Source organism: Phycodurus eques, chromosome 16 (genome assembly GCF_024500275.1).
Source record: "Phycodurus eques isolate BA_2022a chromosome 16, UOR_Pequ_1.1, whole genome shotgun sequence".
Taxonomy (NCBI): domain Eukaryota; kingdom Metazoa; phylum Chordata; class Actinopteri; order Syngnathiformes; family Syngnathidae; genus Phycodurus; species Phycodurus eques.
Genome location: NC_084540.1, coordinates 17275118 through 17292873, shown reverse-complemented (window position 1 = coordinate 17292873; position 17756 = coordinate 17275118). Strand labels below are relative to the sequence as shown.

The window sequence follows — 17756 nt, the reverse complement described above, 5'->3', positions numbered from 1 at the left end:
AATAAAGGTTGGGAATTGCTTCGATGTACTGTCTTGCACGACCACGACACCAAGTGGGCTCCTTCACACTTTTTGAGGTGAGTTTGGCTTTACTTTGATTGATACAATAAGAATAACAATGGGCATTTACACTGACAATATCACAAAACCAAAAACAAAACAAAAAAAACCCCCAAAAAAACAAGCAAACGTGAATGACAAAATATAGTCAGTGTGTGACCACAAACACTACTAATCACTTCTGGACACTTCATTAGGTACACCGGCAGGGAATCCAGTGCAAGAGAGGCATTCATTTGACAATGTGCTTGTTGTTGTAGTGTAGTGGGCGAACTGAGAGTTCTTAATCATAACTGAGCATTGTTGTAGTGGATCACATTGAGGTGTCGCTAATGAAGTGGCTAGTGACATCCGTCACCTTCTAGTGGACATTTAAGGCTCTACGTAGCATTCAACGCATCCGCTGATGCTCACTCACCACTATGACGTCGTCTATTGAATACAGTGGCGCCTTGAGATACGAGTGATCCACCTGACTAGTTTTTGACAAACGAATCTTTGCTTTGACTTGAGAACCGAGTCGACTTGAGTCCACGTGACTCGAGTCGCTGATTTTATGACTTGCGACTTGCTTGGCTTAAATTTATGAAAGACTCGACTTGATTTATCTTTTTGATGAAATTGGGGGGGAAAGGCAAAAGCAGCAAGTAAGATTTGCAACTCAACGATAAAACACACCACTTGGACGAGGGGTGCCTTAATCTTTCAGACGCAGGTAAGCTAGCTATCTTAACGTCACAGTTTAGCTCAGTAATATTTGATCAAAGATTAACTAAACGTCACGTCAGTTATTCATTTAAGTGAGACGAGAAGACAATAAAGACAATCTGGAAACTATATCGTTAAAGAAAACGGAGATCGCAATTTTAGCATAGACTTATACATAGACTTGAATATTGAGCGTCTTGTCGCGTAGTCGCGTGTTTGCCATATTGGATGTGGCAGATGTGTTTGTAAACTAATGCAAGTAAACGTCGGAAAGCCACAACTTACAACGTGCACAAAGTTAATGTCTCTCAATCACCCATTTCCACACACACACTAATATATTTTGGGAAACAGATTGGCACTAAAATCAACATATGTAGTTTTTAAATCTGATGATTACACATTCACCCCCCAAAACTGTATATTTTAATACTGTCATCACAGTGACTGTGTTAGATATCTTAGTAGCTGTAAACACAGATGCACACGTTAGAAAAAAATAACATGTATTATTCTAAATAGTAATAATAATTTAATTTAATAATGAAAATAATAAAGAGTGCTATTTTAGTTTATTTCAGTGGGAAAAGATTATTTGAGTGTTTGGGGTTACGAGCGTGGTCACGAAACAAATCAAACTCGTATCTCAAGGCACCACTTGTACTTTACTGGTACTAGTGTACTACAGTAGTGAGTAGTTGGCATCTGTGCACGGGTCTGCTTGTTTATTGTTGTCTCTTGGTGGTCAAATAGTGGACACACACACACACACATATACAGGCACACACAAACACACTTGGGGGACCACGCATGGTGAGTGAGATGGCACCGCTATGTTGAGAAGCTACACACTGACTGACTAATACAGCGACATGTAACATGAACACTCCTGCATACTAGCAACGCTGTCATTTACATTCACGTTTACAGCGCACTCTTAAAAATAGTGCCTTTAATTGCCATCTGTACATTTGTATACATTAGCAGTATCCCGTCACTCACTGTACAATCCATCCAACATGGCCACATTGGTGGCTTATTACAGCTAAAAAGAGCAAGTAATGGTACTTCCTTAGTCCTGAGCAAGCAGTACATTAATGTCACATTCAAAAGGTTGCTTTAAACGCCTCGCTGTTGTGCATCTGCAGGTTAAACTAACGTCAGTGGCGTAAAGAAGCCTGTTGTCATGTGTTCATGCTATGCTATATTGCTTCGTTTCACATTCACAGTAGCTGCTAGCGAAGAGTGATAATGACAGTAGTCGGCTATCGGCTATTGATCTATGACGTGGCGCATAAATCTACCAGCAAATGTGTGTGAATTGGAAGTAAAAGATCAGCATTTTACACCATCATGGTCCTCTGTACATGTACTTTGTGATTTAGGGTGCTTTCACATGGTACGGCGAAAGGATTGATGGATTCTATCTGGTGCTGTCCAATTTTAACTGATAGATTGTCAGTATGCTGTATGCCTATGGGTGGTTTTTTTTTTTTTTTTTTTTTAATTTATTATTATTAACTGAGTTCAAGTACAGAGCCTTTCCATTGTGGAAAGAAATCCCACTCGGGACAAAATGGGCAAATTTCCCAAACACGTCAAGTGATTTTTACACCAAACTGTACATGTGAAAGCACCCTAGAGTGTGTGTATGTTTATATGTAAGCGTCTCCACCCGATCGTTGTTTTTTTTTTTCTTCGAGGTAAGACAAAAGGTAACAAGCAAGACGGATGCAACTTCTATGGTGGACATCTCTGAATCAATCATTATCATGATCCTCTGAAGCCCCGCGCTAAATAACAGGGAGATACCTTAGCGGTACTGGAATCTACCACTAATACTGTACAATATGGCCTTTCTGAACTGCGTGTAGATGTCATTCTGTATAGTTACTGTATTGTTTTACTGTAGCTTTTAGGCGTAGAATACACAATACATACAAACCTATGCACCTCTTGCAATGCTCTTGCTTTCTCAACGTGTGTCACTCAGGCTGGCTTACTTCTACAAACGAACTGTTTTTTTTTGTTTGCATGGACACATTGCGAGTTATGATGTCATCAGATTGTCGGCTAAAGGTGCAGGTTTCATGCGGCACATACAGTGGGTTATCGGCAGCCTCAATTGGGCTCAGAAAACAATGTGTGTAATTCCTTTTTCTTGGATCCAAATGCCTTCTGATTTAAGCTTTTGTGGTTACTTGAGATGGGTATGAGGGCAGGGGGGGGTGGGGGGTGGGGGGCAACCAAACTTGCTCAGATGAGGCACTTCAGTATTTTTCCCTCCTGGTCAGTGTGATACTCGCATGTGGCGGGGCTTAAAATTCACAAAATACAAACTTTGTACAGCACCAGGCATTGCAACTCACCCAATTGTGGTTGGGAAAAAAAAAAAACTAATTTAAATGTTAACAAGAAAATAAGCGATGAAAGAATTGGAAAACCTAAGCCAGGTGACTCTGGTGGTAGTTTGGCTTTGTCCTCAGAGGTTACTGCTTGTGGGTTTACCTTACTCTGGTACGTTTTCCCCGTGAGGCCTGCATGGTAGCTAATCGGGCTGTGCAATTGACCACATTTGGTATATACACAGTATATTAAATGATATGATATATCAGATCATGTACTGTATGAGACCAGCTTGGACTCTAGCCACATTTTCCTGCTGGGGCTTGACTTCTCCATTCCGAAGAACTCACAAAAGTCAATGCAGCCAAGTCGGCATTGCAGATGAGACTGTTCTCAACTGCCTTACCCAGATCAATTAAGATTAAATAAAGAAAATAAATATTTTCTTGAGCAATTTTTTTTATATACAGTATAGCTTGTTTTTTGTCAATTTCTCAGTTTGTAGGTCTGTTAACAAAATACAGTAACTCTGTTCACCTGTCTACACAGTAGCGACAACCATTGTTGAGGTTTTCTAGTAGCAAGTACTTAGAACCACTGCAAATTATTTACTTTTATGATTTTGTTGTGACTTTCAGCTCGCCACAGCGAGTCACTCGCATGATTTGTTTGGCCCAGTGTTTACGCTGGATGCCCTTCCTGATGCCACCCACCCATTTTTTTAGCCATCTTTGGACCGACCCAGGCTGGGTATGGGGAAATGGCTGGGAATCGAACCTGTACCGTCTGCATGAAAGGCAGCAGCATGTTCCACCACACCATCAGTGCAAATCATGTAATTTTACATACCGTTAAAAAAAAATTACGCAGCCCGTTTAGTCAGAAAACTATACCAGTCGTGACACTGCTGTATGCTGCTAAGTAGGGAAATCATTTTTTTTCTAAACAAATTTCAACGATCAAGTCAGGTCAGGTTTGGGTTCAACCAGTTAATCACCCCAGTGACCACCACACAGTCAGCCCAGGCCCCTCGGCAATATTTGTCTTTCACCAGGGCAACCGAGACAATTCCCAAGACAGGAAACAACAAGGACAACCCATTGATTCCCACACCCATTTCAGTCATAGACCTCTCAGCGCAACCAAACAATACCCAAGCCATACAGATATTGAACAGTGAGAGACTGAGAATGCAAAAACATCCTACCTTAAATCAATTTATCATGGCCAGGACTTGTTAGGATGCGGGGTCCGCAAATGGCCTTTGAAAAAATCCCAACAACAACAATACATATAAATGATTGATTGGATGACAATACTTCAAAATGAATTGCTTGAACTCTAGCCAGTTTACTATATCAGTTTGGGGGGTTAGAGAAAGTGACGATGTAGCCCCAGGACCCAGACCACCACTCCAATCATAGCCATGCGCCCTAGCTGGCATGCATTAATTGGCGTTGTTATGTTGATGCCTTTGACTTCTCCAGTCTTTTGTCCCATGGATGGACCGTAATGGTAGCTAAACCCACAAGTGATTCCCTCAGAGGAACTGCCAATATAATCAAAAGAATCAATGCAAAGTCATGTAACTTATTTCCCGTAAGCCCTTCCCAATGTCACTGTCCCATTGGTCCCACCGTGCGGTTTATTAGCTTAGCCGCTCCTGAACTCCTCATCTATTTCGGGCAGGATCTTCTTTTCCCGTCTCAGCGTCTCAGTGAGCGGCCGGGAGCTGCTGGGCGACTCCAGGTGTTTGGGCTCGTTTGTGCGGTAGGTGCCCTTCTGCTGGTACGCATACACGTAAATGCTATACAAGCCCGCCAGCAGAAGAAGCAACGCCAGGATGATAATGACTGCAGGATAAAAATAGCGGTTATTGAGAGAGATAAGTATCACTCGGCAAACAGATGCTCTTGAGAGGGGGAACAGTGCATACTTTTTGACGTGCACTTTTGATCAGGGATTTGATGATATCACTTACTTACTGTATATGCATTTAGCTACCTCTAATCTAATGTTGAATACATTGGACAACGACGTGATTGCATTTGACATCCTTTTTGTTTGTGTTTTGTTCTTTCGATAATATTTGTCATCCATGGTGTCTTGTGATTTGTTCTTTCGATAATATTTGGCATCCGTGGTGTCCATATGGTGAAACGTAGGAATAATAGATTAGTAATAAGCACTATTTAATCTTTTTTAACCCATGTTACCTTTAATTAATGGCAAAAAAATGTTTAAAAAAAAATAATTTAATATGTCTACCACTAATTCTACGACCATGACCACTTACAAAAGCACGCCCTGTGTCACAACCAAAGCTGTATTACAGGCTCAGAATGTCCAATGTTGGGATGCCTGCTCTAATCTTTGACGATAATGTCTTGCATGAGCATAATACCTCTCAATCTGACCGGCGGTGACGTATTAATCTGCAATGTCTATCAATGACCAGCAGTAAGATGCTGAGCCATAAACTAGGCCCAGAGCAGACTAAACAGAGCTGATCCGGTAAAGGTCTCAGACGTTGAACCGGGTGAGTCGGTACAGTCTGTCTCCGCATCTGCAATATGATGATAGAGGGTGCTCATTTTCAAAGGTAAAAGAAGATTATATTTGAAGCTGATTTTGAAGGGATCTTGCTATGGAGAAGGACCATAAAACATGACATTTTTAAGAAGATCCATTGTGCATGAGTAGAATGTGGAAAACTGTTGCTTGACATCAGTTGTTGGCGTCTGCCTCACAGTTCTGAGGATCGGGATTCAATCCCCGTCGTCCCCGCCTGTGTGGAGTTTACATGTTCTCCCCGTGCCTGCGTGGGTTTTCTCCGGACACTCCGGTTTCCTCCCACATCCCAAAAACATGCATGGTAGGTTAATTGAAGTCTCTAAATTGCCCGTAGGTGTGAATGTGAGTGCGAATGATTGTTTGTTTATATGTGCCCTGCGATTGGCTGGTAACCAGTTCAGGGTGTATCCCGCCTCCTGCCCGATGATAGCTGGAATAGGATCCAGCACTCCTGTGACCCTTGTGAGGATAAGCGGCTCAGAAAATTGATGGATGGATGGATGAAGGAGATATCATTTTTGGCCCATTTTTAAACCGCCATTATTCAATGTGTTTGTTTAAAGGTCCCCTATTTTGGCAATTTAGACGCCCAGAAAGTGACTCTCTAACATGGAATTAGTATAAAAGTGTCAATTTCATTTAAATAAACAAAACACCTTGGTTTTGTCATACAAGTGTCCAGAAAAGACCCCTCTGACAGCTACTTCTGTTTGACCCAGTTTTGTATCCGCTTTCTCCATATTCGGCTAAGACCGCCCCCTTTCCTCTGGTTGGTTGCCTCTGTGTAGAAGACCCACTTGTGAGAGCACACGTGTTTGTAATGTTGACAGCACTGGCTTGGGAGCGGAGAGGGAGGTGGAGATCTTCGATAGTGACGTAGATAAGTTTGAGAAATTGGAATGACCTGATTTCAGGACTCACGACAGAAAAACGCCTGGAATTCCGGAATGCGTGGACGATTTTCATTCATATTTCACATTTACTGAGGGCATCCCAAATAAAAAAAGTTGTTTTGGTAAAATATGGCACCTTTAATTAATTTGTAAACTCAGATATAGGCGATCAATACCTAAAAGTGTGTAGGACTCACCTATTATCCAGAATAGCCCAAGGTCGTCATGGATGTATATATAATCTGAAAGGTAGATATGCACAATAAGAACTGAAATAGTGTGTTTACAGTTTACGTCTGTATTTGCGGGGGAACTGGCATACCTATGGTGGTAAACCAGGGATCCACCTCCCATGGGACGTAACCTAGGACAGGAGGGAAGGCGCCGCAGTTGGACTCCGAGACGTAACCTTGCGTCGTCACCGGAGGGTCTGTTTCATTCGGCCGGAAAAGAGCCTTTAGAGGGGCATAGACATTGTACCTCACACCGGAGATGCAGCCAATGAAGCCTGGAGCATTATGCCTCTGGATTTCGTAGTCGATATCGCCGACCTCTGAGAGAGACACGGCATGGTCAAAATACAGTCCTTTAAAAAAAGAACAGATGTGTTTTCGAGACGGAAATTAAAAAAAATTACCCATCACTCTGCCTAAGAACATGGACTTTGGAGAGTCAAATCTTGCATCCTCCACTAAAGTTATCTTTTCAACAATGGGCTCCATAAAATCCACCTGTACTGACATAGAGATTAATTTATACATTTTGTTTGGCAGCTATGCATGGATTTGGTTCACGCAAACAAAGATCTGGATTTCGTCCGTTGTGAAAACCAAGTGGTAAACTAAAGAAAAACCCCTTGACATTAGACGAAATTATCTTGCAGGGTCTTGGGAATGATAAAAGCTTGAATAGATCCAAGGTAGCACTGTTTGGTTTAAGTGTTTGTAGGGTGGGCGGAACCAGAGCAGTGACCTGTGTTTTGATGGTCCTGTTGTGTCTAGTAATGTTGATGTAATGTGGGTATCCATCTGCCAGGTTTCGACGAGTCAGCTCGTACTTGTGGGTGATGAGTCCTAGTTTGTACCTTAGATCCACGCTGCCTGTGTGAAGTAAGTCAACAGAAAGCATTGACGGCGCATACACTACACGATGAATGTCCTTATCTCATGCGGTCCCTACCGTCGGTCTTGAGTACGACGGCAATGTAGTCGTGGACAAAGGAGCTGATGTAGAGCAGCACGGCCGGTGTGTAGACGGTGCTGAAGCTGAACTCAATGTCGTCCGCCGTGTCGTTGTAGCCCAGGCTGAAATTATCATAATGCGGGTCAATCCAGTTGGCCCAAGCTGCTTCGTCGGATATTGGTTTCTTCCGCACGTTGTACTTTAGCCAGGAGCTAAGCTCAAAGTAGGCACCAATGTCTTAAACAAGACCAACAGAAGAAGCGAATCAGCTTTAAAGCCTTCCTCAGTTTCAGAATAGACAAGTTGTCCCAAAAACTCACCTTTATGGCAGTAGAACCCATCAAATGCAGTGTTGTTGCAGTCACAAGTGTAGGAGGCATAGCCCTCAATACATTGGCCACTATTACGGCAAGGTATGGTAGCATTGAGACACTGGCCGGTACAGTTCCTCCTGATGCCTTTTTCTTCATCAACTTTCCCTTCCAAATCCAGAGGAACACCATTCAGCCGCAACCCTCGGAGACAACCCAAAAAGGGTTTTTGGGTGCGGTTGCGTGAACCTATTACATAAGACAATGGTTATGCAATGTCCTTCCGGGCTCTTTACTGGATAGGTAATTCTTGAGGTGACCTACCTACAACAAGAGGATTGGTAAAGTTAATTGTGACAAAAGTCTGACTGGGGAAACGTTTGACAGTCCAAGGCTGGTAGTCAACCTTGATCCGAGCCAATTTCACATTAATCTCAGCCTGGACAAAGTGCCACTCATTATCATTGAGTGGCACGGGGGAGCGTAGTGTCACATTCTGGATGCCATCCCCCACCATAAAGATGAATACAAGATTATGGGTGGCTGGAAAGAAGGAAGAAAGGGTTACAAAAGCTGCCAATCCAATGAAGAGAAAAGGTCGCTGCTGGTTGAACTCACTGTTGAGCTCTAGTCGGATAAAGTTTTTGAGGTGGTCGTCGGAGTTCTCCAAGAAGACTGAGTCGTATCTATATGTTTTAAAGTGGAATGAGATGTCAGCGCTGGAGCCCGGCTTGAAGGTGGGGAAGGTTATGTTGGCAGGTATGGTGAAGGATATAGTGTTCCAGATGTTTCCTACAAACAGTGGAATGTTAGGGAGAGAAAGCAACTCAAAGACCTATAAAAAGTAAACCATAAGCGTTGAGCTCACTATCGCCATGGCAGCGGAGAGGTCCTACTGTGAACTGTGCTTCTGAGCCAGTCCTGTTGGTGTCACCAACCACCACCCTCCTGACAGGAAGATGGTCCCTAAAGTCCAAGTAACCCTTATCGGAGTACCTGAAGATTAACAATGACCTTCATGTCAGTATAACAGACCATAAAACTGTATGTCCTTATCTCACCATTGTCTGTAGTCAGCATCACAGTTGCATTGATACTTGGGGTCAACGCAAGTCTGGTTGATAGCGCAGCCACACTTTTGGACCTCTCTGAACGTTCCCCCCCAGTAATAGTGGCTTTCATTATTGCGACCAATCCAGTAACCAAAAGGTCTTCCACCTGAAGCAAAGAGAGTGTCACTTCACTAATCCTTGCTTTTCATTCCCACATTTGAGTGGAGAGACTCACCAGGTGTGTTGAGGAAACGGGACTTGTAGCACGAGTAGTCGACCCACTGCTCACAGTACAAGGAGGTGTTGGCCAGGGCGGTGACTTCATCCCAAGATGCGTTCCAGTAGTTGACGTTGCCGATGTACGGCTTGTCAATTGAACTCCCTGTTACTTTGGTACCGTCCACGCGGTCGTGCAAGATCACAGTCCAAGCTTTGTATGCTGGAAGGGTTCGAAACAATGCAAGATGATAGTGAAGATGATGAGTGGATAAGGCTGGAAGGCAATGTAAGTCATTAGTGAGAGTCTTACTTACACTTCATTTTACAGTATACTTCGAATGGCTTTAGGGGTCCACTCAGATCAGGATCAATGGTGTAGTTTCCAGACCAGTACTTTCCACTGAGTCTGTAGGCTTCACATGACTCTTTATACACAGCTGTGAGGGTTAAAATGATTCACGTCATATGATACGGGATGGCTTTATCTGAAGAAACGCGATGAAATGACAGTGTTTAATACTTACACATGTGACACACCTCCCCTTTATAACCGGTGTTTTCACAGAGACAGATGAAGTCGTCCCACGACTGTATGCATCTGCCTTCATGCTCGCACGGATTGGGAGAACATCTATAAAACACAATACAAAATATTTTCCATACATCAGCGGTGACTTCACATTAGGGGCAACAAGTGCGTTAAGGGATGCTTCCCACCTGTCAGTGATGCCGCATGTTCCCAACAAAAGTTCAGCATAGCGCCCCCACTGTCGCTGCAAGATAATGTCGATGTCGAGCTGTTCATTGTCTATAAAAATGTGCTGCATGCAACCGTGAAAGCGGTTCAGCTTCGTCTCACACTTCCTGATGGTGTTGTTGGTTTTCGGACAGCCTGGGCAGAGGGACACCAATAGTTGAATGATAGAGTGTAGATTTTGTTTTTGAGTTGATCTCAGTTATCACTTCACCTCCAAAAAAGTAGCGGTCCCCAGTGCGAATTGTGAAGGGGTTGGTGATCTTCAGCGGGGAACCCTCCTCCTCATCAATTGTGAGGGTGAGGAGGTTATCTCTGGCTGCCAAATCCACTGAATGCCAGTAACCATCATTAAGCCTGTAACCTAGACACATGTGAAAACCTGTCAAATAAGGAATTCTCATCACTAACTTTGTCCAATCATTGCGATAAGTCCACCTGCGGCAAACTGCAGTTTCTTCTTGCCGGGCTGAAAAATTGTGACATTGATCTGCCCCTCACTCAGGCCTAGCTCCAAGGCGCCCAGGTCGTCGGCAAAGCGTGTGAACATGAGCAGCCCCGTGTAGTCCCATGAGCGGAACTTGAACTTTACAAACATGCGAGGCCTTCTGAAGTAGCCCGGCACTTGCAGGTAGTTGTTGGGTCCGGCAAAGGTCATTGGTTTGAGAAGAATATCCCGGCAGGCAAAGTGCATCTTCTTCTGTGATGAACAAATTGAAAAAATATTTATATTGTTGATGCCCCAGGAAAACCAATCATCAACAGGGGTGTGGTTGAGAGGGTGTGGACGGAGGTTTTCCTACCTAGAAAACCGATCATCAATGAGGGGGAGAGGAGATACAGGTTTTTGGACACCTCTCAATATACATATATATTGTCATACAAAGCTTGCCCGGAAAAATGGACGGCTGTTGATCCACAGCAAACCCCGTTTGGATGTCCCACCCCAGGTGTATGCTCGGGGAAAGCACCGCCCCCCACCCCCAGCCCCCCACCCCCTCTGCATGCCACTGATCTACAACTTTCATCCACAGTTCATTGAAACGCTAGACAGAATACCTTTCTTGGTATGACAATGTCCGCTTCTTCACGCTTAGCCTTATAGATGATGCTGATGCCATTGATGAAGACGTTTTCAAGGCAGCCACGGAAATTCGGGGTGGTGGGGAGGTGAGGCATTTTTGGCTCGATCACACCACCGACGTACAACTAGAAGACAGACGCAAATAACCAAAACAGTGGCGTCTTAGGATGCTGACTGTCCAAACGTACCTTATTGTCCAGATCCAGGTGGGTAAACTGTCCGTTACATATGGCCGTCACCGTCTGGCTGTCCACGGTCAAGTTCACCTGACGGCCTGAGCGCTTGATGGTGACATAGTGCCAGTGTAGGTTATCGAGAAGGCTGCCAGCTACCAAAGTAGTTCGACCGTCTGTTTTGTGTATGACGCTACTTCCTGAAACAGACAAAGAAACCGGAAATCTTGAGGTCACCTACCTACAACAAGAGGGCTGATAAACTTTACCGTAATCTGAAAGTCAGGCTGTACCCAGGCTAATGTGAAGGTAGAGTCGACCTCTCTTTAGCTCGAGGGTGAAGCGATCTCCCTGAACTCCGTCACTGTGTAACAGAACACCATCCTGCTCCAGGGTTTTGAAGTTTATGGCAATGTGGTCATTGAGCGTGCGGGACTTCTTCCCGGGGTACATATAGACCACCGAGTCGTCCCCATTGTATTGCAGCACATACGAATCTGGGGGAATGGGGCACATTTTGACAATACATATTACGCTTTGTACAAAACCCCACTAATTTCCCATGAAAACAAACCAAAAAGTGACCATGCTGAATAATTTTTTTTACCATAATGGCATCCAAAGAGCTCCAACCTCACACCAATCTTCCCTCCGTTCTCTGTGTTCCACGCCAGAGGCAGCAGGCGAATGTGTTTAGCGGTAAAGGCGTAATGAAAGACGTTCCTCTTCACCTGATAATAATTCCAGTTCCCAGGCAGAGTCTGCAAACAGACAAGGGGGATTGTTATTGAGTCGCAGCCCTATTGAGACACTGAGTGATAAATCGGTGATGAGATGAGCTTTGTCAGTGTTCGAGATGATGTGGTTTTTTTCAGTCCAGTGCAGTTGACAATGAACACAATAAAACTCCCCGTGACTGTAGGATTGGCTATTCAGAGTATCCAGTAAATCTGATGTAGATACTTGAGTGCACGAGTGATCCTTGGCCTTTGCTAATTTCTGTATTACATGTTATTGCAGGACCTTCTGTTATGGCTCTTATGGTAAATCACTGCCTAAAAGAGGCTTAATTTTATTGGGATTTTTTTGGAAGCCTCACTCTTGGGGTAATGACGGATGCTCAGATCAAAGAACTGATTTCTCTTGCATTTACAGTGAGGCATTTACTTTCCTGGACTGCCGAAGTAAAAAGAAGGTCAAGCCATAGCCCAAACGCTCAATTTAGTTCCCAGTGGTTACGAACGGTCACAAGTTGTGAAAAAAGATGGAGCTTGGATGCCAAGTGGACATTAAGTGTCAAACAGTTTGAAAGTTCTTGCAGTAGACCACAGTGGAGGGACGAGAGCTGGGTATGCCTAGGTTTCACTCCTGGTCAAACTACTGTAGATGAGGTGTTCTGGGAACAGGGATCCCTGCTCGGAAGGACACAGACCCGGATAGATAAATGGACAGATGGATAGATATGACTTAGAATATGTTTACACAATGAAACAGTAAAAACATATAATCTTGTCCCTCCAATCATCCCACTAAGGATTCAAAGTCCCCCTTCTCGTAGCACCCACCGAATTTCCTCCTTTCATGATATATGGCGTCCATGAGTCCGGCCTGTCCCCGTATAGGAGGGTGTACTTTGTGACCCAGTCGTATGAGTTGAAGGTGCCCTGGGTGGCGATGGCCCTCAGGCGGTACTTCCTGCCCAGGTCCACCTGGAACCACGGCTGCCGATCCCTGGGGGAGGGCGACCAGCCGCTGCTGCCTACGAGGAAGAAGAAGACGTGTTTTACAGATAGTTGCAATGCCCTGAGATTCATCTCATTAGCTGCATACAATGCGTAATTAACCTACCGTACAATTTGGCAAAATTGGCAGAGTAGAGAAAGTTATATCTGGAGGAGGCCAGGAAGGAAGAGGCATAGAGACCAGACACCAGCGGATCAACACATTCTTCTATGGGCAAATAAGTGATGAGTAAAATGAGGGGAAAAAAGGAAAATTAGTTGGAGTGATGCCCAAATCGATCTTGCAATATTATAAATGAAAACACGAATGGAAGTCAGTTTGGCGCTACATGATGAGAAGAGACGTTTTGGATTTTAATTAGACGTTATTCAACCTCGCCTTACAAACTAAAAAGTGTAATACATACCCATAGTAGTTGCTCACCCATGTGGGAAAATTTGTGAATTATATGTTCAAGGAAATGCAAAAATTGCAGAGTTAAATGCCCGGCAGCGTTTCATCAAAATCGTTTTCACCTTGTATCAAGGCGAGTTGCTAGTCCGACTATTAAAAGCCGCCATCCTTCTCATTTGTCTCGCTTGTGTCACGGTGGTGGATAAATGTCCTGCACCTTGAGAGGCCAGAATGTGAGTGGGGAAAAAAGGGAGCATGCGTTGCTCAGTGTCCTTTCGAGGACACCCCCAGGTGGACGAGTCCTCGCGAGCAAGGTTAATGTGACCTTCCTACTGTGCCTGCATCCTCTGACAGAATTCATATTTGTACACAACGCAAGCCAGAACCAGAATATTCTTCAAGAGGAAATCTGCATTGCTCCTAATGGAAGACATATTGATCAGCTTTAATACCTCCAGAAGTAACAAAAGTGAGGCAACTATTTCCTTTGCCACACTCTATATAAAGGCTCGGCATCCCACTGGAGGGCGTTGTCAAGTTGGAAACCTGAGGCCTGTGTGGACAATTCAAGGTGTCCCCCAAGCTACCCTCTCTCTCCCATGCACATTACAAATTCATCGGTAAGCGTCTAAGGCGTGGAAACACTGTGGCCACATTTAGAGCGCCGGCTCCAATTGTGCTGACTCATCAGTCTTCTGTATCAGAGTGGGACGGGCCTACCGAGCTGACACGTCAGTCCTGCAGCAGCGCTATGCAGAGAGCAGTCAGAGGAGGAGGAGGAGGAGGAGGCGGAGGGTGGGTGGGACGTTCTCCCCAGCGTATCCAACCCGTGATGCTGCTGTCACTATTGTTACTGTTGACAGCCTTATAGTCACTGTGTGTGTATATTTGTACTTTATGGAGCCTTCCTAGCACTGTGGGCACTACAGGCAGCCTTTCTACTTACTACAGTATATATAGCGAGCGTTCCTAAGTCATTATAGACACCAGTCACTATAGGACCCTTTCTAGTCACAATAAGCATGACGGGCTTCTTTTAGTCATATGCGCGATTTCACTACGAATTCACCTATTAGGGGATTTTTGGGGGGGACCTGTCCTTCATTTTTTTCCTTAAAAGCGGGGGAAGGAGCTTAATTTCGACAGGCCATAGCTCTGTCTAATAGAAAAGTAGTGCTTTGCTGCCATCTTGTGGAATCTATAGGCAATTATAAACCTAAAACAGCCTTACTACTCACTATAGGTACTATGGGCAACCTTTCTAGTTACCACTGGCTCTATAGGCAGCCTATCAATGCACGTTTGGTACTATAGACTGCTATCTCACTGGGCTGGAGACTAGTTCGGGACCTGACGTTGATTCGAGTCACCACTGGTTCCAGAGACGTCTACGTGACGTCTCCTGCAGACTCGCAGGTTCGCCAGGGAGTCACTGTGAATTTGAACGTTTGATTACATTGAAGACCTTTGGGCGATTCCTCTATATGCTCACTGTCGACAAAAACCTTAACGTAGCTTAATGTCACAGAACTGCAATCAATTGTCACCAGAATTTATGTGGACATCTCAAACACAAGAGGCATAAAGTCAATAGTTTGCAAGTCATCCTTCACTTTAGGCCACTTCAACCTTAGAAAATATAAGAACAATCACCCCAATATTTTGGATTTTATGATTTTTATGAACGTTGTGTTTTCCTCTTATATAGAAAAAAAACGAATATTACTTAATGTCACAAAACTGCCAGCAATCGTCACCAAAATAGATGTAGACATCTGTACCTATGCCCAATTTAACCTCTGACAATATCAGAACGATTGCCCCAATATTTTGGATTTTATGGACGTTAAAGCATTTTTTTTTTAAAGCGTAGTCACAATTGGCACTCTTGCTTGCCTTTATAGTCACTAGAGCTCGCCTTTGTAGTTTACCTGGTTGACATTGGATCTATGTGCAGCCTAGCTAGTCACTTTGGGACTATCTTCAAATCCTTATTGTTACTATTGGCAATCTCGGCATTGGGCTGTCTTTCGAGGCACTGTGGGCAGCCTTTTTATAGTCGCTATGGGCAGCCATCAATCACACCTGTCACTACAGGCAGGCCTTAATACAGGGAGTATGGGCAGTCTTTCTCGTCGCTCTCGTGGCACTGTCGACAACAGCCTTTCTTTTTTTGACTGTGGGCACTAGCGACGCCTTTCTCAGTCGCTGGAGGCACTGTATGGAGCCTTCCTCATTACTATTAGCACTATAAGCACTTTACTTACCGCTTATAGGGAGCCTATAATAACAAAAAAGCGGGTCAATTTTCATCTGGCCCATCTACATTGTGCACGTATAGCATACTGTAGTTGGCGTTTGATCAATTTCCACTCAATTCAACTTTATCGATTCATAAAGTAAGAGGGCTCATTCACAGTAGGCAGGGCCCAACTGTAACAAGGACACAAATGTAGTCAAAACGACACTGACGGCAAGATAATTTTTTATATTCCAAACTATTCCCAACCCACGTGACTAGTGCCCATCCCTCCTCCCTCTCCCATTGCAGAACTACTGAGTCATGACAGGCATGCTGCATAGTTAAACTTCATTGATTGTAGGATTTCACCCTCACTTTCACACTTGCTCTATGCAAATAAGCATTTCATGTAGTCAAATATATAATACAGAAAACTGCACTCATCTTAAAACCACCAACGTCATTTGCAGCCAATTTAAGCATGATTTAACATCTGAGTAAAGGGGACCCTTGCCCCTCCAAGGTAATGTGTGTGCAGGTTATTTGATTGACAAGTTGACAGGTAATGCCCCCCCCCCCCCCTCCTCCCAAAAAAAAAAAAGAAATAATTAATCTTTTTTTTCAAAAATGGTGCAGTGGGCTGTTCCCGACCAGGGCTCAGAGCCGTGATCTCAAGCCTCTATTTAAACGTCTTTATTTGAAATCCCACGACTTTCAACCAAAGACTATCGACACAGCCGCATCGACTCTGCAGCGTTGTTCCTGTGGTGCAAGTTGAGGCTGCGCCGGGCACAAACTTGCGTGCAGAAAGCACTGCAATGCAGACAGTCCCGTCCCCGCTCACCTTAATTCTGCGGGGCTGACGCTGTTAACTGCCTGCGGTCTGCTTGCACGCAAACAGCACGAAACGACAGACTGCAATCCCCAGGATTGCATTCGCTAATAATAATAATAATAATAATAATAATAATAATTGCATTGCAATGTTTATACCGAGAAAGCGTGCTTTCAGTACTACTATGTGCCCTTCAGGATTCCAATGCAGAAACAGTATGCCCTTCACTGCTTCTTTTTGCGTGCAACTTTTTGCACAAAAAACGCGAAAAAAATGCCAATATAACAACGAAAGACCGCAAATTGTACTGCATGACAAGACTTACGTGACGAGCAGTGTCGCACAGCCAAACACAAGAGGCATAAAGTCAATATTTTGCAAGTCATCCTTCACTTTAGTGCGCCTTTCCCCCGGATTGGAAATGTTAATTAGACGGTAGAATGTCTCCGCAGCGTGCTCTTCTCATCGCATCTTCCCCCCCCCCTCCCCACCCGGAGCAAACTTTAACTCCTCCAACTCCTCTTCTTCCCGGGCAGGCTCTGCCGGTGCGGGCACGCGCATGGGATGCTGGTGCTGAAGCTGCGACCGGCCGAGAGCGCGCAGCTCCTCGCCAAAACCCCCTCAATACTCGAAATGGTTGAATGTTGTGATGCTAATGTATGGTTGGTAAGAGCACAGCAAGTGAAGGGGAAAAAGTTTCTCTGGTTGGTGAAGAGTATATCTGAATCTTTCCCAGAATAGGTTCTCCAAAGAGGTCTTCTTGAGGGACTTTAAACAAAGAAACAAAAAAATCCCTATAAAAATAATCCATCAGGCGTCTTCATCCTATCACCAGGCAAATAGGCGCCGCCTGCAGCTCATCTGACATTACATATCCCAGTTTGGCACAATTCCCACTTTTAAGCCGGTCAGATCGCGCCGGGTTTGTTGAGTGCGTCGAGGAAATGGTCCCAGAAAATCGGCCTGGACCACCTTGCAGGCTGGATACAGAGGCCACCGGTGACCTTGTCCAGGTACACTGTCCGGCCGCGAATGTTCCAGAACAGGTTAGGATGGTAATGATGATGATGATGATGCCAGCTGCTGTGCCTGAATATGGACGAGTGAGGCAGGTTGGGAGGGAGGGTGAGACTTAGTCAGAGGGGATTTATGGTGATGCGAAACACAGTGACCACAAAATAGGGCAA

General features: G+C 44.4%; 2 protein-coding genes across 3 annotated transcripts in view; one reads left to right on the top strand and one right to left on the bottom strand.

Moving 5' to 3' along the window:
- Window positions 1–92: 92 nt before the first annotated feature.
- cntnap1 (contactin associated protein 1) lies at window positions 93–17658 on the bottom strand. Of its 2 annotated transcripts, none has more exons than XM_061700063.1 (24): window positions 16895–17658; window positions 13205–13306; window positions 12922–13115; window positions 11964–12117; window positions 11650–11853; window positions 11372–11556; window positions 11159–11308; window positions 10538–10799; window positions 10314–10463; window positions 10063–10237; window positions 9870–9976; window positions 9660–9782; window positions 9362–9565; window positions 9136–9292; window positions 8943–9070; window positions 8693–8866; window positions 8399–8617; window positions 8084–8323; window positions 7761–8000; window positions 7554–7681; window positions 7219–7312; window positions 6904–7134; window positions 6779–6823; window positions 93–4967 (listed from the first exon to the last, which is right to left on the bottom strand). In XM_061700063.1, exons 1-24 carry the CDS (start codon window positions 16953–16955, stop codon window positions 4768–4770), a joined length of 3927 nt encoding a protein of 1308 aa, XP_061556047.1. In that variant the 5' UTR covers window positions 16956–17658; the 3' UTR covers window positions 93–4767. The 2 variants fall into 2 exon arrangements, with proteins under 2 accessions (XP_061556047.1, XP_061556048.1); XM_061700064.1 differs by having other exon boundaries at window positions 13205–13303.
- The window catches only part of plekhh3 (pleckstrin homology, MyTH4 and FERM domain containing H3), a 59837-nt gene continuing 59562 nt past the window's right edge, over window positions 17482–17756 (top strand). The window contains exon 1 of the mRNA XM_061700066.1: window positions 17482–17582. Coding sequence (XP_061556050.1) covers window positions 17514–17582 — 69 coding nt within the window. The 5' untranslated portion in view covers window positions 17482–17513. The remainder of the gene's footprint in view (window positions 17583–17756) is intronic.